The sequence below is a fragment of the Bubalus kerabau genome, chromosome 2 (assembly GCF_029407905.1).
Source record: "Bubalus kerabau isolate K-KA32 ecotype Philippines breed swamp buffalo chromosome 2, PCC_UOA_SB_1v2, whole genome shotgun sequence".
NCBI lineage: Eukaryota > Metazoa > Chordata > Mammalia > Artiodactyla > Bovidae > Bubalus > Bubalus kerabau.
The window spans coordinates 99649357-99673379 of NC_073625.1; the positions used below are offsets into that span (position 1 = coordinate 99649357).

The window sequence follows — 24023 nt, forward strand, 5'->3', positions numbered from 1 at the left end:
TTTTCTTCCTCTTTAAAAATGCCAAATCATTTTTAGCAAGGGGGCCATATAAAAAATAGGCCATTGATATGGCCCTTAAGCCATAGTTTGCTGACCACTGCTCTAGAGAAAGTCACCTTCATCTTAGACAATAAAAAAAAATACACATAATTTTTTTTTTTTAAAGAATCATTAGTAAGGGTCAGGATGAGGTGAGTGAGGTACTTAAAGCACAAATGTTAAGGAAGCACTCACTCTCAGGGTTGTACAAGTCAGTACTTATACCACCCTACGAGTGAGTGCTGCCTCAGATTTTGTGCTTTAGGAGGCTCTCTCAATTCATGTTGTGTGCTAAGTCACTTCAGTCATGTTGGATTCTTTGTGACCCTATGGACCACCAGGCTTCTCTGTCCATAGGATTCTCTAGGCAAAAATATTGGAGTGAGTAGCCATGCTCTTCTCCAAGGGATCTTCCCAACCCAGGGACCAAACTCAAGTCTTCTGTATTGGCAGGTGGATTCTTTACCACTGGTGCTACCTGGGAAGCCCCTCAACTCATAATAGTCCTAGCCTAGGTAAGCAGTACACAACAAAAATAACTAAACATACAAGGAAGCAAGGTACCAGGAGTGAAAATCAGCAGAAACAGGTACTCAAAATGTAGGAGTTGAGTAACATTTTATAAGCATGTCCAACAGAGTTCTTTTTCTGTAAGCTCTTTATCATACATCCTCCAATTCTCCTTTAAATAATCTGGCCCTTATATGGCTTCCCCAGTGGCTCAGCAGTAAAGAATCTGCCTGCAATGCAGGAGACACAGGAGACTCAGGTTTGATCCCTAGGTCAGAAAGATCCCCAGAAGGAAATGGCAACCCACTCCAGTATTCTTGCCTGGAGAATTCCATGGACAGAGGAGGCTGGCGGGCTACAGTCCACGGGGTCACAAGAGTCAAACATGACTAAAGCAACTTAATGCATGGATATCAGCAGAAACAACCTGATACTGTCAGGTGAAAACCAAATGTGTTAGCGGTTTCCCAAAATATGTGCATCTGCCAAAATCTCCAAGATGAAGCAGAATTTAGTGAATCACATTTAAGGAAGTTAGCTTTGGACTAACGTTTTGGATAGTAGGGTTGATCTTACTGTTTTTAGTTACTCAGACAGTCTTTCAGAATTAATTTCCTGAGAGCATACTTATGGATGAATCTGTTCACATGCAGACAGGCAGTTATCTCCAGTAAGTTGATTCAATTTTGTCTAGCTCTGATGTATATAAACATTTTTTATCACACTAAAGTTGAATAATTATTTGATATCTTGGCACAAACTTGCTTAGATAAGTAATTATAAAGATGTATTAATAAATATAATCAAGGCCATCATTAAAAATCTACAAACAATATATGCTGGAAAGGGTATGGAGTAAAGGGAGCCCTCTTTTGGGGTGGGAATGAAAATTGATACAACCACTATGGAGAACAGAATGGAAAGTCCTTAAAAAACTAGAAATGAAATTATCATATAGCCCAGCAATCCCACTACTGGTCATATTCCCTGAGAAAACCATAATTGAAAAAGACACATGTATCCCAATGTTCATCGCAGCACTATTTACAATAGCTAGAACATGGAAGCAACCTAGATGTCCATTGACAGAGAGATTAATAAAGAAGTTGTACACAAGGGAATATTACTCAGACATAAAAAGGAATGTATTTGACTCAGTTCTAATGAGGTGTATGAACTTAGAGCCTATTATACAGGGTGAAGTTAAGTCAGAAAGAGATAGACAAATATCATATATTAACGCATATATATGGAATCTAGAAAGATGGAACTGATGAACCTACAGCAGGGCAGCAAAGGAGATGCAGACAGAGAGAACAGATTTGTGGATGCAGTGGAGGCAGGAGAGGGTGGGCTGAATTGAGAGAGTAGCACTTAAACATATACATTACCATAGGTAAAATTAGATAGCCAAGGGAAACTTGCTGTATGATGTAGGAAGTTCAAATCCTGTGTCCTGTGACAACCTAGAGGGGTGCGATGGGGTAGGAGGTGGGAGAGAGGTTCAAGAAGGAGGGGACATATATATGTGTGTGTCCAGTCACTAAGTTGTGTCTGACTCTTTGCAACCCCATGCACTTGTAGCACACCAGGCTTCTCTGTCCTTCACTATCTCCCAGAGTTTGCTCAAATTCATGTCCATTGAGTGATACTACCTAGCCATCTCATGCATATACCTATGGCCAATTCAAGTTGATGTATGGCAGAAACCAACACAATATTGTAAAGCAATTATCCTCCAATTAAAAATAAATATATAAAAATGATAGAGCAAAACAATGTAATCAAGGCTAAGTTTCAAAAAGCATTGACTTTCAAATTTTCTCTCTCAACATAGCCAAAGTTTTCACTCTCAACAGAGTTCTATTTGTATTATTTGTGGTCACAAGAGCTGTAAAAGCCTTATAATTGCATTTTCATGGGTATTTTAAGATATACAGATTTTCCTCCCACTCTTTTCCAAATGCATTCTTTGTGGTTCTCTGGTTACCTTAGTAATTCCAAAGCGGTACTGGGTATGGTCTATCTCTAAGGAGTCAAGTAATTCTTCAGCTGCTTTTCTGTTGCTTGCAAATTTGCTCTTTGGAAACACCCTTGGGTTCAGAATGTAGTACCTAATTTAAGTAAAGAATAAATCCTGAGGTCAGGGGTGCAAATAAAGAATAATTTGGACAAGTAAGGCAAAGGGAAGTTTATGTATATATATATAAACTTCCACCTCTCCTATCAATATGTTCAATTTTCACAAAACTCTTGGCAATAATAATGAGGATACAAGCAATAATTCTTTCCTTTGGTATAATAGTTTATACTTTTCATAGTGCTGTCGAGACCACCTCACTTGATTTTATGCTCAAGAGGAAGAAGGGAGAGAATGGAGTAGGGATCAGAGGAAAGACAAAGAGACAGGCTTAAGTGTCTCTAAGTACAGATAAGGACACTGAGAAGCAGAGACATTAAAGAACTTTTCCAGGATTCCCTCGTCCTAATGGTGAGTTGGTGGAGAGCTAGAAATATGCTTCTTAATACTGACACAGGTACTCTTTCTACTCTACTATACTTTGCTCAAATTAGCTTGATGACTTATAACTGACACTTTTAGAATTCAGGAAATAGAAAGCAAAAATACCTCTCTTGCCTCCTGCTGCATACCCTGCTGGCTTTCTGCCTTTCACAGGCTCTGCTAGGAAAGAAACAGCCCGCTTGGATGGCAGCTACGATTAAGTACCAACAACATTTCAGAGATTCAATTCAGCCTCTGTATCGTTCTTCTCTATATATTTCTTCTATATGTGGGTCTATTATCCAGTAATAGAGATTTAAGGATATTACAGCTACATGCATGTTGGATTTAAGGGGAAATAATAATGGAACTCTGTCATCATATATCTCACCACCACCAAAACACATCGATCTGTAGTCTGGAGGATATCCACCAAACAAACAATGCATGCCTAAGCACTCAGAAAGAGAAGGGGGAAAAAGAAATGCTCCAGGCTTCTTGAATCCCAGGATGTATGTTTACCTTTGCTTAAAATCAGCATAGAGCAGTCGGTGTGGAAAACCTTCACGGCATATCGTGATCCCTTCTAAGACACCATTACAGCGCAGCTGCTGTAGAACCAAATAAGGGTCCATTACACCTGAAGAAAGAGGTTCACCATGAGTCCATGTCTAAAATGATGGTTACCCTAGATTTTGTCCTAGTTGCTGCATCGTGGATTAAAAGAGTCTGAATCTGGTGTTCTCTACTTGATAGTTAAAAGGACTCATTCACTGTCAGCCTGATGGCTCTCAAAGTCCCCACCTATAATGTAGCAGTCTCTAAGTAGGATTTACCTGGGATGAATCCTTTAGTTCACAGTTAGTCAAGATTATATAAGCAAATGCTCCTAGAAGGTGAAAAAATACATTTTTGTCCTAATGTAAATGGCCGGTATAACATCCATTTGCCAGTCAAAAACCAACTAGAGTGGGGATAAAACACAAACGAGAACTGGCACCTCCAAGTAGGAAGGGGAAGGGATTACAAGAAGGGAGAATGCAAAGAAAGGGGAAGGTAAGCACAGCCACAAAATTCTGTTTACTGTTTCGCATTTGGTAAGAACTGGCCACACCCAGCCTACATTCTCTTCTGGTGATCTTGAGAAAACTTAAGTTGTGTTCTAAAGTACAAGCCTTCCGCTAGTACCCCTTTGTTCCTGAGATGAAGCCCACTAGAGCTGCAGCTGCAGTCTCTGATAGAAGCCTTTGAAAAGCCAACCAATAAGCCATTGTATCTGGCTCTCAGTAAGACATCTGGAAGAAGCCAAATGGCGCTCTCCTAACAAAGACCTGCTAGAATGTTATAAGGAAAATGGGAATGAGATGATTTTCTGCTTCTGTCCAGGGTCACAGAAATAAACGGTAGGACATATATCCATAGTCCTGTACTCCCATCCCTGTCACAGACAGAAAAAGATCATCTGTGAGAAGGAGCGAAAGCCGAGTTCTGTGACACAATAGCACCAGGCATGCTTATTCCCTTTAAGGACATATGAAGAACTTTTCTGATTAGATCATGAAGCTTTTCTTATGACTTTGTCTTAAGAATTAAAAAAAAACAAACCCTGCTGATATCAGAGCTGGCTCGATGGGAGGCAACTCTAATAGGTAACAGAATTGCTTCAAAATAGAGGCAGCTAATTAGATTCCTTGCTAGATGGAAGCAGTGTCCCTAGATGCATTCAGAAACCCAGCTGATGAGAAACAATAAGGCAAAAAACATACAGCATGAATGAACATAAAGTGTTTGCATTGCAAAAACTCAAACTGCGGCATCATTGTTTAGCATCACACTTGCCCCAAACAGGTCACAGACTGTCAAGATTGGGGTCTTAATTACAGGATGTTAATAAAAATGCAAGGTTTTGCAGAACCTCAGAAATCAGGATCAGCAACATCTGGCTACCTAATCCAAGGATGATTAGCGCTCTGAAGACAGTAAGTGCTTGTCACATACACAGCTTCGAGGCTGACAGCCTCCAACCAAGCTCCATAAAAGCCAGTAATTCAAAAGAGAAGGCTGGGAATCTTCAAATCCAAGAAGTAAGGAAAGCAATCCCTGTAATTAATATCTGTAAAAACTTTGCTTTGTTAATTAAAACATAAATAATTCACCACCACCTACCTATCTCATGACCCCACCCCAGCACTATCCACTCATTAAAAAGTGTCCACTACAAAAGCCAAGAAATGGAAACAACCTAAGTGTCCCTTGATGGGACAGCTAAAAGAGATGTGGTATATATGTATAATGGAATATTATTCAGCCATATAAAAGGAAGATATCCTCCTATGTATGAAAACATAAAAGGACCTTGAGGTCATTATGCTAAACAAAATAAGCCAGAGGAAAGACAAATATCATATGATCTCATTTATGATTCTAGATATTTTCATCCTAAATGTCTTTCCTGAAAGCATTCCTCCCACTGGTGTTTTCATTGTATGACTAATTGGCCATGCAGCAATTTTGCCATAAAAGATAAAATAACTGGTTTCAACTGGCTGACAGTCTGGTTTCATTTCTCCATTGACACAGTACTCTCATTCTCATATTACATGAATCTGAAAGAGGCCGGGGGCCTCCACAGTGCAGAGTTGAACCCACATTTTCCATAGAACCTGGAACATCTGCCAACAGACATGTGACAATATGCCAAGAACAAACAGTAGTGTGGAAAGCTTTCACAACATGACACAAAGCTCGGTTACAAATATCTATTTTAGTACTTGTATTTAGTGACACCTCTCTCACTGAGGGAAGAAATTTTTGCAAAAAATAAAAAGTGTAGTGCAGAACAAAAAGATGAATCAACAAGCCAAAAAAAAAAAAATGTATAATGAACTATGAACAAAGACTTGGAAGATAAATGGTTAGGTTCAACCCACAAAGTAAAATCAGTTATGTTTGCAGCATTGCCATGGATCTATACACATTTTAAGTAATTCAAATATTTCATATTTCACAATACAATGTTTTTAATTTTATTATTCATTTTTCATGTTTAATTATATTCTTTTAATGTCTCTCATTTTTTTGTTGTTGTTTTATCTTTTATGACAAAATTGCTTGATGGCTAATTGGTCCTGTAGGTGAAAGTTTGCTGCAAAAATGCTTGCGCAAAGGTGTTAATAGCAAAGAAGCCATGGTGAAAATATCACTCACTTATACCTGGAATCTTTAAAAAACAAACAAATGCATAAAAAAAGAGATTCAATTTTGTGGTTACCAGAAGTAGGGGAGGGGAGGGGAAATTGGATGAAAGGTCATCAAAAGGTGTGAGCTTCCATTTTTAACATAAATAAGTCTTAGGGGTGGAATGTGCACCATGATGACTACAGTTAACACTGCAGTATGGTATACTGAACATTATTAACAGAGTGAATCCTAAGAGTTTTCATCACAAGGAAATGTTTTTCTCTTTGTTTTGAAATCTATAAGACATGATGGATGTTAATTAAATCTGTAATCATTTCATAATGTATACAAGGCAAACCATTATGCTATATACCCTAAATTTATAAGCATTGCATGTTAATTATATCTCAATAAAATTGGAGAAAAAAATAAAACATTTTAAAAAAAGTATCTACTGCCCAGGAGTACATAACTAAAGAGATGGGTACTATTAAGGAAAGGAAAGATAGTAGTATGATGAAGCAAGACTAGAGGGAGTTCTTAACAATTAGAAATAGATTTAGAATCTCTCTTTATGGTCAATTTAGATAATTTAGACCAAATGATTTCCTTTTTGCTGAAATATCCACCTTAATCCCCTAATTGATTATTCAATTCCTTTTTTTTATACTTTGCCCTTGTAGACAATGGCATAGAAGCTCATCCACATTTTAGCATGAAATTCAAGGAGGAATTTAAATGATAATATCAAGTATTCTAGCGTTACCCAATTGAGTCTGCTTTGTGAAATCCTTCTGCATGTCCACCTGAATCTTAATTCAAAGACAATCTTGAGGAAGTTTTGAAAAACTCACTTTTAACTTATTTTAGTTTTCTTTATTAAAATCTACACTTATATAAAAGAGACTGGTGAATGCTTCTTTGAAAGACATTCAACATAGCTTAAATCAAAAGAATTTCCTAGTGTGGATTACAAAGAAATCTACTTACCTGGTGTTTTGTTCACATTGGGATTTATGCATCTCACAAAATGAGGTGCAGTTGATTTCAGCTTAGTCATTAATTTATTTAGGTTTTCCTAAAATGGAGAACATAATCAACACAAAATCACTTCGAAATCACTAAAAAGTCCAATCCACCTCACAAGAGTCTCCACAATGATCAATTTAATCTTAAAGTCAGATACAAACCAACAAAGAAATAATGAATTCAACATTTTTCCCTGCTTACCAAAATACATTATTTTCTTCCTATGACAAGTCAATATTTATCTAACTGTTCTGTTGTGAATCATATCTACCTGTTTGGTAGCAATTTGGTAGCAATAATTTATGGAAGGGCAATAAAATAACTTGAAGAAAGAAATTGTTTCTCAAGTATTCTGTCTGTAAAAATTTTATCTTCATCTGGAAGCAGAATCTGAGATGGAGCTTCTGGTTCAAGAGATTTATCTGGAGAAGGAGGGAAGCCAAGCAGGGCAGGGGAAGAAAAAAGCAATGGCATGGACTCAGTTTAGTCTGAGTCCTGCAAAAGCTCTGAACATAAATGCACCAATTATACTACAGTTGGTATCTCCTTGAGGCAAGGGAGGGACCAAAGTCTTTAGGGGCAGGGAAGGAGATTACTTAGCTTCCCATTCTGGCAACTGTGAGTTGTTATGAGCCTATACTTCCATCAGTGGTAAGATGAGTGCCAGGCTGATAAACAGGATCTAAGTAGGAGATAAACATTGTCCACTAAAATCCATAAATACCAAGATAATATTCAACTTTTCCAACTTGGTTAACTTCAGATACTTTATCCTCATAAGAAGATGTAAAATTACAAATAAGTAATGTATGCAGATTGTGAAGTAGCTAATATATGAATAGATACAATTAAAAATTACTTTATGCAGAGATGCAACCATTTGGAACGAAGCTCCTTTCTTGCGTTTCTTCTCCCCAAACTGTAGAGCTAAAAAAAGAAGAAAAAAAGTACTAAAAAGGCTCCTTTTTGTCACATTATCAAACCCTGTTGATGAAAGCATAAATGTGTCAAAGTTCTAGAAGCAATAAGGCAGTGTCTACAAAAGCTTTAAAAATATTTATGTCTCAACACAAAAGTCTATTTCAGGTGCTTTTTCTCAAAGAAATATCAGGCAACTGTGCAAAGATACTCACTGAAGCATTGTTTAGTCATTACAAAAATATTAAGCAAAAATTTAAATGTCAACAATAGGAGATTGGTTAGTTAAAGTATAAAAAAAGAGTATGAATACAATGAAACACTGTGATCTTTTAAAATGATGGTGCAGATCGATATTACTGACCTGGAAAGATTTTTAGGATTTATTTTGAGAGGAAAAATTAGGTTACAAAATAACTGTATATTATGATCCTAAGCATATATATGTGTGTGTATATATATATATATATGTGTGTGTGTAGTTGTATTATATTATGGCTGACTATATACATAAAAAATGTTGGGTACAGAGTATACTAAAATGTTAGCCATTGTTATCTCTCTCTATGACATTATAGGTAATCTTTATTTTCCTCTTTTTAGTTTCTCCATATTGTCTTTGGGGCAACATTCATGCATTATTTTTGTAATTTATAAAAAACAATCCATCCCCATTTTCTTGAAGCAAACAAATCTATGCTAAGCCAAATTGTTTTACAAACATTTGTGTAGTGCTAATTCATTAAGATGTACAAAACCCATAAGCAATCTGGAAAAAATGGGCCAGCTAACAACATAAGAAACTGATAAAATACTCTCTAGCTGGAGCAACAGCTGAGGCAGGGATCAGAGTTTAGTCACTGATGTCCTCTTGACATGCTCCATGCCCTCTAAAGGAATCACTTGACTTCCTCGTGCTTTCACTTTTTTTTTTTTAATTTTATTTTATTTTTAAACTTTACAATATTGTATTGGTTTTGCCAAATATTGAAATGAATCCACCACAGGTATACATGTGTTCCCCATCCTGAACCCTCTCCCTCCTCCCTCCCCATACCATCCCTATGGGTCGTCCCAGGGAAAGGGAACGCTGCTGCTAAGTTGCTTCAGTTGTGTCTGACTCTGTGCGACCCCATAGACAGCAGCCTACCAGGCTCCCCCGTCCCTGGGATTCTCCAGGCAAGAACACTAGAGTGGGTTGCCATTTCACTTGACTTCTTCATGCTTTCACTTTTTATCCAGGGAAAGGGAACGCTACTACCTCCCATTTATTGTTTTAAAGAATTGTAGCTGGTTTACAGTACTTGGATTCTCCAGAAGAAAGTATGGTTATTATGAGTAATTCAGTGTTTGGATGAGTCAGAAACTTGGAGGCAAGTGTTTTCCAGGGGTCCTAAAAGAATTATGAAAAAGAATATTCTGGACAATTCTCTTCTAGTTCAAAAGAACACAGCACACCCTGAAGAGTCAGAAGATAATTTTCTCTCTCAAACCACTCTCTGATTTCTTATGATTAGAGAATTACTCATCTGGGAGCCATACATTTACATGGTCACAATTTATCAAACTTCTCAGAAGTACTTTAGAAGCTATTAGAATCAGGCAAATGAACTGCCTGAAGATTTTCGGGGTCCAAATACAATAGCTGCCATTTCTCAATCTCCTCTTGAGGTGGGCCCATGGGATTTCAGACATGCTCCTAAATTACGTCATCATGTGCTTTCAGAGCTGGGAAGTGCTAAATTTCTCCATTCCCTGACTAAGTTGATCAGGAATCCCAAAATAGGTGACAGGGGACACCTATGGAAGCTGGGAGTAAGAAAACAGGAGGGTGAGAATGTCAGAAAGTGAGAGGACACCACACTTAAAGAACACTTTGCCCCATTGCCACAAGGGCATTTGAAACCTGGTTGGCCAGATTTTGTTGTTGTTGCTGTTCAGTCACGCAGTTGTGCCTGACTCTCTGCGACCCCATGGACTGCATCATGTCAGGCTTCCCTGTCCTTCACCATCTCCCAGAGCTTGCACAAACTCATGTCCATCGAGTCGGTGATGCCATCCAACCATCTCATCCTCTGTCGTCCCCTTCTCCTGCCTTCAATCTTTCCCAGCATCAGGGTCTTTTCTAATTGGTTGACTCTTCACATCAGGTGGCCAAAGTATTGGAGCTTCAGCTTCAGCATCAGTCCTTCTAATGAATATTTAGGGTTGATTTCCTTTAGGATTGACTGGTTTGATCTCCTTGCAGCCCAAGCGACTCTCAAGAGTCTTCAACATCACAGCTCAAAAGCATCAATTCTTTTTTCACAAGGGCATCTAAAACAAGGTTGGCCAGATTTTTTTTTTATTTTCCCATAATTTTCATTTTTCAAAAGAAAAAGGAAATACAAATGTGTGCATCTGACTTTTTTAAACCAGTGTAGACCAACCATGTTTGAATTCTAGGTTCTGCTCAGGGGCTGCCAATCTGGACTTCTGCTCTGAACCATGGTGCAGGCAGTAGTCCACACGTGAGGTTGATGGCAGCAACCTGGGCTTTGTGTCCTCAAAGGCTTCGTGTCACACTGCAGAAGTCTGAATCAGATCCTGAATCCAGGGAGTCTTGTCCATCTCTCTGTTTTGTTTGTTTCCAGAAGACAGTGAGAGTGAAATAGGCATGAGACTAGTAAGCACAAGTTCTGTTTCTGACCTCAGCTTTGCAATTTAATAGTGTTAAATCAATGAAGCAAGCAGGCTGTCAGATTGGGGTGGCTCCAATACTGTGGCAGCCTGTGTAAGCAAACCAAACTCTATGCCTTGGAAAGTCTCAAGGTTACAAAATTGAAACTAAGGACAACCAATCACAAACAGCCACTTGGGCTTTAGATACAGCTAATCACTAGTTTCCTCATTTTGCTTTCACCTTTTCTCTATAAAAGTCTCTCCTTGAGCTCCTGTGGGTGGAATGCCCTTAACCCATTCTGGTTTGGTGCTGCCCAATTCAAATTGCTTTTTGCTCAAATAAACTCTTAAAAATTTTAATATGCCTGGGTTTATCTTTTAAAGGTAGATTTGTGAGATCTGAGGGTGCTGTTTAATTCTTCTGTACTTGTTCCTGTAAGATAGGGAGAGATTTCCTGGAAAGAGTCATGACAAGGATTGAGTAAGATAACGTATCTAGAAAAGTTTGGAAACTGCTGTTGTTGTTTGTTGTTTAGTCGCTAAGTCATGTCAAATTCTTTTGCAACTCCATGAGCAGCAATCTGCCAGGCTCCTCCATCCATAGGATTTTCCAGGCAAGAATACTAGAGTGGGTTGCCATTTCCTTCTCCAAGGGATCTTCCCAACCCAGGGATTGAACCCATGTCTCCTGCATTGGCAGGCACATTCTTTACAACTAGGGTACCTGGGAAGTCCTGCTTTGTAAATTACAAACTACTAAACAAGATTAGTTGTTAGTTGGTCAACAAGTATTTATGGAGTGGCTGCTAAACAGGCATCTGTTACATGCTTGAGGCCACACTTGAACAAGTGAGACATAATCTCTGCCCTCATGAAGCTCATAAAAATTCCATTACTGCAATATAAAAGCACTGTGAAGGAGATTTCCAAAATATTTGGGGATATGTATTAAAGGAGCTTGTTATTTCCCAAAAATCATTCATCAAAACATGGTTTGCTGCTCTCTCTTTGCAACTTTGTTGAGTAGAAGATAAAAGCAGGCTGGAGCAGTCTCCTTGAAATCTATCTACCTTAGAGCACTGTTTCCCCGAAGAACCACCAGCCTGAGGACGGAAAGGCTAATAAGAGGGGATGACTCAGGCCACGGGGAGCAGACACACATCTCTCAGGAAAGAAGCCAGGATTTTTATAAGCGCTGAGGCAGACGTGGGCTCCATTCTAAGGCTGAAAAATTGAGGAAGATTGTTTGACTCACCAGTGTTGGTACTGATGTAATTTTCAAAAAGGTTTGCCAGGAGTCTGTTGGATGACTTCTGAAATATAGCCACCACTGTTTCATTAAGAAAGTCTTTGTTCTTTTCAAGCCAGCCACTGATGTTATAAGGCACCTTTGGAAAGGCATGTAGTTCAGGTAACAAAAAAGGAGAATGCATAAGTTCCTTAGCAAATTATGTAATTCTTTAAAAAAATCATACATTGTGTATGTCATGTGAACTTAAATCAGTTTAATGTAACAGTACTTAAAAAATACTCCAGAAACCTATGTGCAACCCAAAGAGCTTCTCAGGCTTTACCATTTACACTGTGGAAAAAAAGGAAGAGAAAGGGAGGGAGGGAGGGAGAAGAAGAGGCAGGGAGGGAGAGGAACACTAAACCAGAGGGGGTGGAAGAAATAGATGGTGTTTCCAGGACAAACAATTCACATCAGCCCTCCTTCATATAGGCAAAAGTAGATGGAATAAAACAACTGCCTCTGACACAAGGTGAGCACTCCATAAATGCTATAGCATTTCACTGTAAATATTATCATAATTAATATTCAAGGATATCAAAGAAGAGAGTTACAAACATATCTAGGTATAATTGGCAGGTCATTTTTAGGTCGAATATTATTTTATCCTTTATCAGTTCTCTTTCTTCCACCCAGAATCACTGACCAGAATCATAAAAGCAGAATGAAAGGGCACAGGCATGTATGTGAACACACACACACACACACACACACACACACATATACCCCCAGTGGGGAAATGAGGTGAGGGAGTGAGGGGCATTAGGAATCTTTGTTGGTCATAGTTTAGAGACCATTACCTCATAGTGACTCTTTATGAGAGAATTAAAAAAAAAAAAACTTCAGTAAAAAGATCAGTTGAAATCACTCATTCACACAATGTGCAGTTGAAAGAAAGGATGAATAAGGAAAAGCCAGTGCCTTTGATGGTCTCCGAGACTTTCTGAAACTGTCTTACTTTGAATTGGGTGAGAGAGTCTTTTTGAAATTTTTGACCTCTGTTATTATAGTATGGTATTTCATTTCCTAAGTACTAAAAGTCTACACCAACTTTTTTGGGGAACTGAGATTTATTTTGTTCATCTCTTCATTTAATCTAAACTTTACAGATATATTTACTTACATATTATCTAAAAATTTGGGCTGAGTACTTTTGAAATAGAGGCAAGATAATTCAGGGCTGAGGGTCTAGAAGTAACCTACCACTCCTGCATAATGGACAAGTTCAAAGTCAGCTTCATATTTCTTCTTATTGTCAGGCTTGGGCTTCTGGAAATGAACTGACTTTCCAAAATGGTTGTCAAAAAGTTTGGTATTGAAAGTCACATCTGTAGCCTGATGAAACATACATTCTTCTTCGAGGATGGAAAAGATGCCCATTGGCTGCTTGGAGATACAGATGAACAGTAGATGAAAAAACAAACAAAAAAAATACTAATAAACAGTATTTTCACTAGGGGATGAGTGTAAATTCTTTCCCACAAACCTAATTAGTTGACAAGGGATCTTCACTACGTACAACTAGACCATCATCCATTCAATGAATATGTATTAAATATCTACTAGGTACTAGACACCAGCAGGAGCTGTCAATGCAGCCACGAGCCACATACACAAAGTATCTGTCCTCGGGGTGTTTAGTGGAGCTGACCGACAATAGACAGATAAACTCTAAATAAATAATTTAGTTTGCTATAAGCACCCTGAAGAAATCATGCAAAGTAAAGAGAGAGAGAGAACGACAGAGGCTATGTGAGAACTCTTTTAGTAGGCGAGTTCAGTAAAACCTTCTGATCTGAATGAGAAGAGCAAATCCTGAGAAGACATGTATACAAGTATTCTGGGCGGAAAAATGAAGAGTGCAGAGGCCCTGAAGCAGGAGCACTCTTAGCAAGTTGGAGGTCCTGCCAAAGACAAGTGTGGACTGAGCAGAACTAGTTGGAGATAGCGTGTGGAAAGAGAGGGATGCAGTACTGGAGCCGAGAGGCTTTCCAGGCCATGGAAGGACATTTGGATTTTATTTTAAAATGAGAGGCCTTTGGAGATTTTTTACAGTAAAGTGATTATGATTTAATTAATGCTTAAAAAGGATTATTTGTTTTGGTTGGCAAAGAAAAGCCTATTGGCTAATCCTGACTGTGGTCTCTATTGGAAAGCCAGTGAGCAAAAAATGGTTTTTACATTTATAAAGGGTTATTTAAAAAAGCAAACAAGAAAGGATATGTGATAGGAAATAGAGGACCCAGTCAACAACCTTTGTCTCTTAAGGGCCTTACAGTAAAGCTCTTAGACTTTGTGGGCCACAGAGTCTCTGCTGCTCCCTGCCATCAACTCAGCCATTTCAGTCCTGAAAGCAGCAATGAATGTGATGATGTTGCATTCAAACTTTATTTCCAAAAACAGGCTACAGGCTGGATTTGGCCTGCAGGGCCATAGCTTGCTGACCCCTGATCTAAACAAGTGATGGTGTTGGAGACTGTGAATGGTTACTGAAACGTGACATGGGTGTTAGTGGAGCTGGGTCACAACTTGCTGATGGATAGAATGTGAGGTGTAGTAGAAAGAGGAAGGCTGACTGCAGTTTTGGTTTGAGCAATGGGTAGTGGACGTTGCCATTAACTAACGTAGGGTACATACATAGGGAAAAAAACAGCTTTGGCGAGGGAAAGATCAAGGATTCCTATACTTGCAAATTTACTTGTGAGTTTAGTTTATATGTTCATTTATCTCCTTCACAAATATTTTTGAAATGCCTTCTATGAGCAAATCACTGTACCAAACACTTCCGGTTATAACAGGATAATCAGACATGGGCTCTGGCTGTAGAGCATCTAACTGGGCAGACAAGACATGCACATAATAAGCAGACTATAATGCAACAGAAAATGTCATGAGAGTTCCGAGATAAAACCATGATCCCTTGGCCCAACAACATAAATTTCATGATTCTCTACCAACCCATTCTACCCAAGAACCACAAACTCAGATATGGGAGAGACCTTACAGTTCTGGCCCAACCCACCTAAAAGCTCATTGAATTCCTTTTACAATTTCCCTCTAAAAAGTAGGCTAGCTTAGGCTTGAATATTTTCATGGAAAGAGAACACACCAACATCGAGTTAAGGCTCTGGCTGGGTGATATAAAAGAAGAAAATTTCTTTGTGGTTTAAAATCCTTTGTTTGAAATTATGCCACTGGAGCCATAAGAATGGGTCTAATTTGGATGATTAGATACTTAAAGAACATGTTTTTGATCCACCTGAGTCTATTGTTCTAATGCATGGACTATGGTCTTCTACCTCTTTTGTCTAATCTCATAGGCTTAGAATCTGCATTTTACAGCAAATGCATTCAACGACATTCCATCAACAACTCTTGGACATCTGGCACATATTGTACAACTCTTGTACTCCAGCACATCTTCTTCCCTCCCAAGTATCCAAGTGGGGAATGATGCAGTGAGCAAATAGGCAAAGTCTTGCTCCTGGCAACATTGATCTGGTGGGTTCTTGACAAAATGATAAATGTGGAGAGGAACAAGAAGGAAGGAAAATCTGATAACTGAATAGTTGAGTCACCAAGTCTTGGAGGTGTGGAATCCATTTCGTATTGCATATTTTCCTGTCACAGAAATAGTCAACCTTTCATGAACACTAGAATGAATCATTTAAAAAATGTAAACATCTCCTGGGATGGTTCATGTTAATAAGAAGGACATGCCAAAGCCTCACAGCAAGCAGCAGTCCATCTCCAGCAGAACCACCTCCCATATATGAGGACTGCCATGTCCCTGGGACTCCAATGAAGCCATCTTCCGTTTAGGGATGAATGGATGCTTTATGCAAAGCAAATAGATATCAAAGCTCAAAATGTAACAATTAAACCACTGAGGAGGGAAAAGCTCTATTTCTTCAGGGTCTTCTCCATTTCTCCAATGCTTAGGAAGTATAAAACTTCTAATAAACATGAGGCCCTCTAGCAAATTAATCTCCAAATAGGTCAGGGAAAGAAGTAATTATGTTCTGCCTCATAGCATCAATTGTCCTCTACTGCACAGTAAATGGTCTGAATCAGTTGCCCTGACTCTGAACATTAATGCTATAACCTCTCCCTCTTCAAATATTATCAATTCAGCCCTCCTGTCTTTTACATCTGTCACTTTCTTGCTATTTCCATTTCCGCTATCCTGATTCAAGGCCTCTATTTCTCACTTGCTGTAACAGCTTTTTAATCACCCTGACTCTAGCCTTTTCTCCCATTCCTGACCCCATACACAAACCCACCTGAGTAAACCCAAGCTTCTCTGACTACCCCATTACCCAGTGTGGAATCCTCTCTGGCTCACCATCACCTAAAAATAAGTTATAAATTCATTAAAATCCCTTTACAGCCTGACTCCCTTTTTTTAACTTCTAAACCCTTCCCTCTGAATATTTTAAACTCTTGTCAGATTTTTAAATGCATCCATTACTTTCCTGTCTCTAAGCCTTTGCTCTTGCCCATCCTTCTGCATGCTTACTGTCTTCCTCTTTTCACCTGTTGAAATCATGTCCATTTCTTCAGACCCAGCTGAAATTATACCCCTTTCCCACCAGGCCTTCCTATATTCCTGCAGGCAGAGGTGACCTCTGCTCTTTTGAGTTCTGTGAGCCTTTGTGCCTTTACCACATTTATCCTAACATGTTTTTACATTTATTAGACTTACAAATCTCCTGTTTGACTGCATATGTCTTAAGGGCAAGTGCTATTTATAACAAATGCTTAAGTTTTACACAGCAATTAATTCAAAGTTTTATACACAGTAATGAAGTATTAGGCCTAAAATTAAGGTCCAACATTTTGTGGGCTTTGACATCTGGGGAACGCCAGGAGAACCTAATCACAGGTTCCCCTCCCCACATGCTCCTGTGGGTTATGTCATCCAGGCTTGCAACATACTTTCTCATGGGAATAGGCACAGAGCCAGCTGATTCTTGAGTAAGGGACTTCAGTTCCCTACCAGCCCATGGAATTATTTAAACAAGCCAATCACATCCTCCAGTGGGAATCACTGGTCGCCTCACCCTATTATTACTGCAAAGCCTGCTTCCCACAGCTCTCAATTATTCATTCTGCTCCTAAGGGCAACTGCCGTGCAGCCAGCCCCATATGGCATGCAGTGTCCTCCTCCCCAGTCTGTGAGTATATGTGACTATTAAGCTGCTGTAGATCTCATCTGTCCACTGCCAGGTGTCTTGTGGTCAGCCATTCCCATAGCCCTAGGAGAAGAATCCCTCCCTCACCACTGGGGTAACAAGGAAATGATCAAAACAAGTAGCTGCTAAATACACTTACTTGTTAAAAGTTGAAAACTAGTAAAAGTTTTGGTCTTTAGACATCTTGCTAATTATATCCTTAGTTCCTTGAGTGCCAGGATGATGCCTCTGGTTTGTATTTCTCCCAACACTTAGCAGAGTAGGTCCTGAGGTGACTAAAATCTAGGTCCTCAGCAAAGGAATTAATTGATAGGTGAACACTAAGACTTACGGTTTGAGCTTTGGCATGGGCTGCTTTACTGTGGGCAATGGTGAGGCAGAAAGTAAAAGTTGTGAGCAAAAAGACACAATGCAATATGTTTGAAGAAAATAGTCATATGCATTCAAGGGATAACTAACTAGATATTAACATGATTAATTTTATAACAAAAATACCAGAATTAGTATATCTAAAGAACTCTACTAGGGAAGTGGCAACACTCATTGCCAAGATGCTACCAGAATTCAAAATTATTTTAGAAACTTCTGTGGGATATCTGACACCTTTGGCTATTGGCACATGGAAATGGCCTATAGTCTGACTGTGGATTATTACATAGAAACAATCATGAGTTATTTAGCTAAGTTAGACAAATTATGTGAAAAATAGGTAATACAGTTAGGATTCAAAAACAGTTACGATGATTGGTATTCAAGTCAATTTTCTCCTGAAGACAGTAAAAATCTAACAATTTATCCTAATCCCCATCCTGTGAGGGACTTTTTCCAAGATGTCTGAATTTTTGAAAGAAGGATGTAGCTTTTCAAGGTGACTCCACTGCAGGGGCAACAGTTTCTAAATGTACAATTTTGGATGTATTTGTTTAAAAAAATAAAAATAATCTCTTTACCAATACCTATGTAAAATCATAAATATGTAATCATATGTTAATATTTAATATGTAGATTACTGATGTTCAAGTTCTAAACAAACTAGAATAATTCAAGTAATGAGGTAAGTGTAAGTTAATCCTATAATAGATCTGTTCACTGCATTTAGATAAGGAGGTTACTGTATGCTTGAAGACCAAATTAACAAAGTTGGCATGAAAATGTGTTTTTTAGCTTGATATAAACTTTTTTATAAATATAAAAACTCAAAACTTATATGTATAAAAACTTTTTCCTTATAAACACACAGATGCATTCTATATTTTATATGTAGTGATGTATTTTAGTTCCTTCGAACTTTGAAAAGTTCTCATGATGCAGTCTGTTTCAAGGAGAGAGTTTGATCATTAATATTTACTAAAAATTTCCTTCATGTAGACTGAACAAACACAATGATCTTTTCAAAATGTAGAATCATTTCAAGAAAGGTTTTAGTATTCCATATTTGCCTGACCTGAACCTTTGAAATAACTCACAGGAAACCAAACACTTATCTTTTCCTTTTATCATTTACTCATTTTTCCCTTGTTTTATCATATCACTACAAAGTACAATAGGAAATTATATCAATGTTGCTGGTGTCTTACTTAGAATAAGTTTGATTGTCATAAATAAGATAATAGGCTTCAGATCAACTACAAATCTGTAACACTCACAGACATATCAGGAGTTGAATAATGTCTGCATCCCACCTTCCTGCCTGAATACAGTGTTTTATCATATTTAGAGTAAGTAGATTTTACAGGTGACAACTGCCCAAAGTTAAAGCTGTCCCTTGAAGGAGCTCCAGTTCTCTTGTTTCATTTCTAATTAGAAAACTGTAACTCTAATAATGCCATCAAACATTTCCCAGATCATGGGCGAGTCATTATTATCATTATTTTTAGTCAACTCACGAGTTGGTTCATTATCATCATTTTTTGAATCAGCCTGTCCCCTCCCTAGAAAGTTCACTAGTTATAAAATAAATAAAATCAATGTGATGTCCACTCCTGTTAAGAATAATGGCTATTTTCAAAGACGATTTAGTTTCATCTAAAGATCTAACATGTAAAATGGATGGGACAGTGATTGATAAAATCTGGGCCCCACAAAAGACAGTGAGAGGTTAGTCATCCTTACCCCTTTCTGAACAGGGTTGCTGAGAATCAAATGTGAGAGCAAAGCATAGTTGTCCAGACCAGTGTGCAGAATTCACTGCAATCCACAACTATTGCAAAAGATAAGGCCACATAGCTGCTCACACCCTATCATGCTTGCTCCCTTGGACAAAGCCACAGCAAAACCATATTGAATTCCCCTGGCAAATCGGGTTAATCTTTTCTAGAGCACATGGAAAGATTTCAGAGTATAGGAACATCACTGAATTTGGAAACCATACACTGCAGCTAATTTACTAATAAACCATGAAGTATTGTCATAAATTACTTAAACTAACTGGTACTTGTCCAATTAAATGAACAAACTACATCCTGCAAGGTAGTGGCCTTGAGGATTTATGGCGGCTGTTTGTTTGCATGCTAATTTGCCAAATTTCGTTAAGCTGCTCTGGGTCTACTCATTCACCTTATGTTAATCAGCCAAGCCCTACAGTGTTCATATTTTCAGCTCTGTGTTTTTCCAGTCAAGAGCATGACCATTTTTAATCTCAACAAGCTTCCTCACGCATTAACAGTGGAGGCCATGCATAAGCAGTAAATGTGTAGCGACAGTGTGAGTTAGAGATGATGGAGTAGGTACCTGATGTGGGAGTTTAGTTAGGATGCCACAGGGCTGCACAGAAAAACCATTAAGAGAATATGTGCAGAGCTCTTCTACCCTATTTCCCATCCCCTTGACAGAGCCAGGGTCCTGACATGGATCAACACAGCAAGCAGGGCCAATTCTCCTTAAACAAAAATGGATGGGGGAGAAACATGCCTCACCTTCTCAACAAGATCCACACAGGCTTGCAAATCCAGGCCAAAGTCGATGGACACCCAGTCAATGCCTTCTCTCCTATATTCCTCTTGCTCCAAAACCAACGTATGCTGATTGAAGAACTGTTGTAACTTTTCATTGGTAAAATTAATGCAAAGTTGTTCAAGACTGTTACACTTCAAGGTTGTGATCAGAAATAAAATTGAGAAAATAGTAATTATTGGAGGTGATGGATATGTTAATTAACTTAATTGTACTGATTATTTCACAATGTATATGTGTACTGAATCAAGTTGTTCTACTTAAATATATATTTTTAATTGTCAAACATACTTCAGTAAAAAAAATAAAATAGAGGTTCACTTGGAAAATGTAAAGAGAAAACCACAACCACTATCATATGTTGGCAAATAAACCCAATAAGTAAAAATTGCTCAATTATATTCTTAACCTCCTTCATATATATCTGCAAATTAAGATTATGATAGGAAATTAACATTTAATGATATTACAATTCAAAATCATAAAAGATGTCTTAATTTACCTTAATTTAAGGCTGAATTAATTTCTTAGCACTATTAATTATAATGATTTTTATTGTCATTTGTTAATATTAATAATAGCTTTTTCCAACCAAAGTAGCTGTTTAAGTTTGCACAGAATGATTCTCATCATGCTCTGACTACATCTTATGACATTCAATTCACATAGTCTAATTCTCTTGTAAATATACATCAACTTCACTTTTACCAGATATACTTACATCAAGCATCTCAAAACCAGTGATGTCAAGAATGCCAATGAAGAATTGTCTTGACAGCTTGGCATCCAGGACCCTGTTGATACGTGCCACCAGCCACTTAAACATTCTCTCATAGATTGACTTAGACAAGGCACCAACAGCATAGGTCACCTGAAAATCACATCAAAAGTAGTCCTTCGCCTGACAACAGTGTTCATTTTGACCCTGGGCATTCTCTATCAGTAACCACCTTCTAGTAAAACCAGCATATATTTATCTGCTTTCTGTGGTTATAGCTTTATGCTGAAGATAAGGGGAAAGGAAGAAAGAAGCAAGGACAGGAGTAAAGCAAGAAGGAAGGGAGGGAGGAGAAGGGAGGAGAGTTACAGGAAAGGAAGTGAGCTGCCTGGTGCTTCCCCACCTGACACTCCTGTGAGAGATTCATGTTCCTACCACTAAAGGACCAAACCTCCTGGGGTAGGGTGGCAACATGTTCTAAAACCTTGCCGTTCAGAGTGTGGTCCTAAGACCTGCAGCATATGCATCACCTGAAAGTTTTTTAAAGATGCCAATGCCCAGCATCTCTTCCCAGACCTATGAATCAGAATTTGCACTCTGGCACAATCCCCTCTGACTCCCACACATCATAAAGTTTCAAAAATGCTGGTAGAGTAGGTCAGGAATATGGAATCTCCTAGCCCTTTCCTGCTGCTGCTAATAAATTGCATAACTTTTGGCAAGTGACCCAATCTCTCTAGGGTACAGTGTCTTCCCCTAAGTTATGCTCTTGAAGATTCTTTCCAGCCTCAGCTTCCACCTATTTTATTAGTTCCCAGGGCTGCCCTCAACTCTGCATAGGGAGAATGGCAATTTAGTGCATCGTTCTGACTCAGATTCCTGTACTATAAAACTGAGGCTACATTTCCCCTCCCTGGAGGTGTGGGTCAAAGGCGCTCTCCTAACCTACTGGGGAGAGCTCCAACCTCTGCGCGTGATGCTGCTGTTTTGCGGATGTAGATCCTGCTGCCGTGACTCGCAGGCACCGATGTCGCAGCAGCTTTCTGACAGACTCCAAGGAGGAGTGAATTTCAGCTGGACAGTCTCCAAGCCTGGCAGGGGAATGCGCTCCAACGACTTAACATTTAAAATAGGCCTATCACATCCATCCTTCGGCTGCCCAGGACAGTGCGCACAGCAGGAGCCAGTTGGTGTCTGGCGGTGATTTAGTTATGAGTCACCCACTCCCTGATCAGTTATCTTGAGTCATTTCCACAGTAATCCGTAAGCCGGATGGCATCACAGTTTTTTATTATTGGCATCAAGAGCACACACGCACAAGTAAAGCACCGAGAATGATTTTTATCCTCCAGAGCATTGAGGAAATCACTCTCTGTCTACAGCAGTCACTTTGAAAGTTTAAAAAGAACGTGACTAACTTGCTCCCCACCTATTAATTCCCTAAATACTTGAGAAGTGGGAGTGAGAGAGAAACTGGCCGCAGCTGGGGAGTAGTGAAAAATAGGAAGAAAGCCTGAAATTGTAGCAGAGGTTAAACAGACTCATGACTGAGCTCTTTTTAAAATAACCTCATTATACAGAGTGAAGTAAGCCAGAAAGAAAAACACCAATACAGTATACTAACGCATATATATGGAATTTAGAAAGGTGGTAATGATAACCCTGTATGCGAGACAGCAAAAGAGACACAGATGTATAGAACAGTCTTTTGGATTCTGTGGGAGACGGAGAGGGGGGATGACTTGGGAGAATGGCATTGAAACATGTATAATATCATATAATAAATGAATTGCCAGTCCAAGTTCAATGCAGGATACAGGATGCTTGGGGCTGGTGCACTGGGATGACCCAGAGGGATGGTACGAGGAGGGAGGGGGGAGGGGGGTTCAGGATGGGGAGCACGTGTATACCCGTGGCAGATTCATGTTGATGTATGGCAAAACCAATACAATATCGTAAAGTAATTAGCCTCCAATTAAAATAAATAAATTTAAATTTTAAAAAATAAAATAACCTCAAAGACTTTGATTACTTGGGGGTCAATAGTATAGGATAGAAAAAACAAAACTGAAAAGAAGTGGAGTCAAATAGCTGTATTTTTAACCACCTTGATCCCTGCCTTCCTCATCTGCAAAATAATATTAAAATATGCTTGTCTTATGGTTGTTGGAAGAGATTTAATAAGACAGAAGATGCAAATATACATAGCACAGTATTTGGCACTTAGAGTCAACCTAATAAATGCTAGTTCCCCCTTTCCTATCCCTTCTCCACTTTTTTAAAATTTTTTTAAAATTTTATTTTATTTTTAAACTTTACAATATTGTATTAGTTTTGCCAAATATCGAAATGAATCTGCCTTTCTCCACTTTTATCACTTCCTCACCCTTGATCCAGTCTTTACTATCCATGTTGCTTTCAGCAGTTAATCTAAGTTCACTGTTTTTAATAAAATGGAAGCATAAATAAGATCAGCTTTGCAGACTTGCTGTTTGATTGAATGAACTATGCATACAAAGCACATAACAGCATCCACACTGAGCATTCAATAACTACTGATTATTATTATTGTTTGATCATTATTAATCTTTTTAAAGTAAAATAACTTATTTCTAATAAGCATAGTTAGAACTCTCCTAGAATTTTAAAATACTAGACCTAAAGAGCCTTGGTTCCTGGTAATCACGTATGCTGCTGCTGCTAAGTCGCTTTAGTCATGTCCAACTCTGTGTGACCCCACAGACGACAGCCTACCAGGCTCCCCCGTCCCTAGGATTCTCCAGGCAAGAACACTGGAGTGGGTTACCATTTCCTTATCCAATGCATGAAAGTGAAAAGTGAAAAGTGAAAGTAAAATCACTCAGTCGTGTCCGACTCTTAGCGACCCAATGGACTGCGCCCACCAGGCTCCTCTGTCCATGGGATTTTTCCAGGCAAGAGTGCTGGAGTGGGGTGTCATTGCCTTCTCTGGATAATCATGTATAGTGGCTCCCAATTCAAGATGGTACACGCTCCACTCAAGGGAAG

At 38.7% G+C, this 24023-nt stretch overlaps 1 protein-coding gene across 1 annotated transcript in view; it reads right to left on the reverse strand.

Moving 5' to 3' along the window:
• The window catches only part of MYH15 (myosin heavy chain 15), a 146111-nt gene that overhangs the window by 85180 nt on the left and 36908 nt on the right, over positions 1–24023 (reverse strand). The window contains exons 13-20 of the mRNA XM_055570077.1: positions 21000–21149; positions 20242–20412; positions 13335–13514; positions 12096–12228; positions 8121–8188; positions 7223–7310; positions 3575–3692; positions 2540–2663 (exon numbers count right to left, since the gene is read on the reverse strand). Coding sequence (XP_055426052.1) covers positions 2540–2663; positions 3575–3692; positions 7223–7310; positions 8121–8188; positions 12096–12228; positions 13335–13514; positions 20242–20412; positions 21000–21149 — 1032 coding nt within the window. The remainder of the gene's footprint in view (positions 1–2539; positions 2664–3574; positions 3693–7222; positions 7311–8120; positions 8189–12095; positions 12229–13334; positions 13515–20241; positions 20413–20999; positions 21150–24023) is intronic.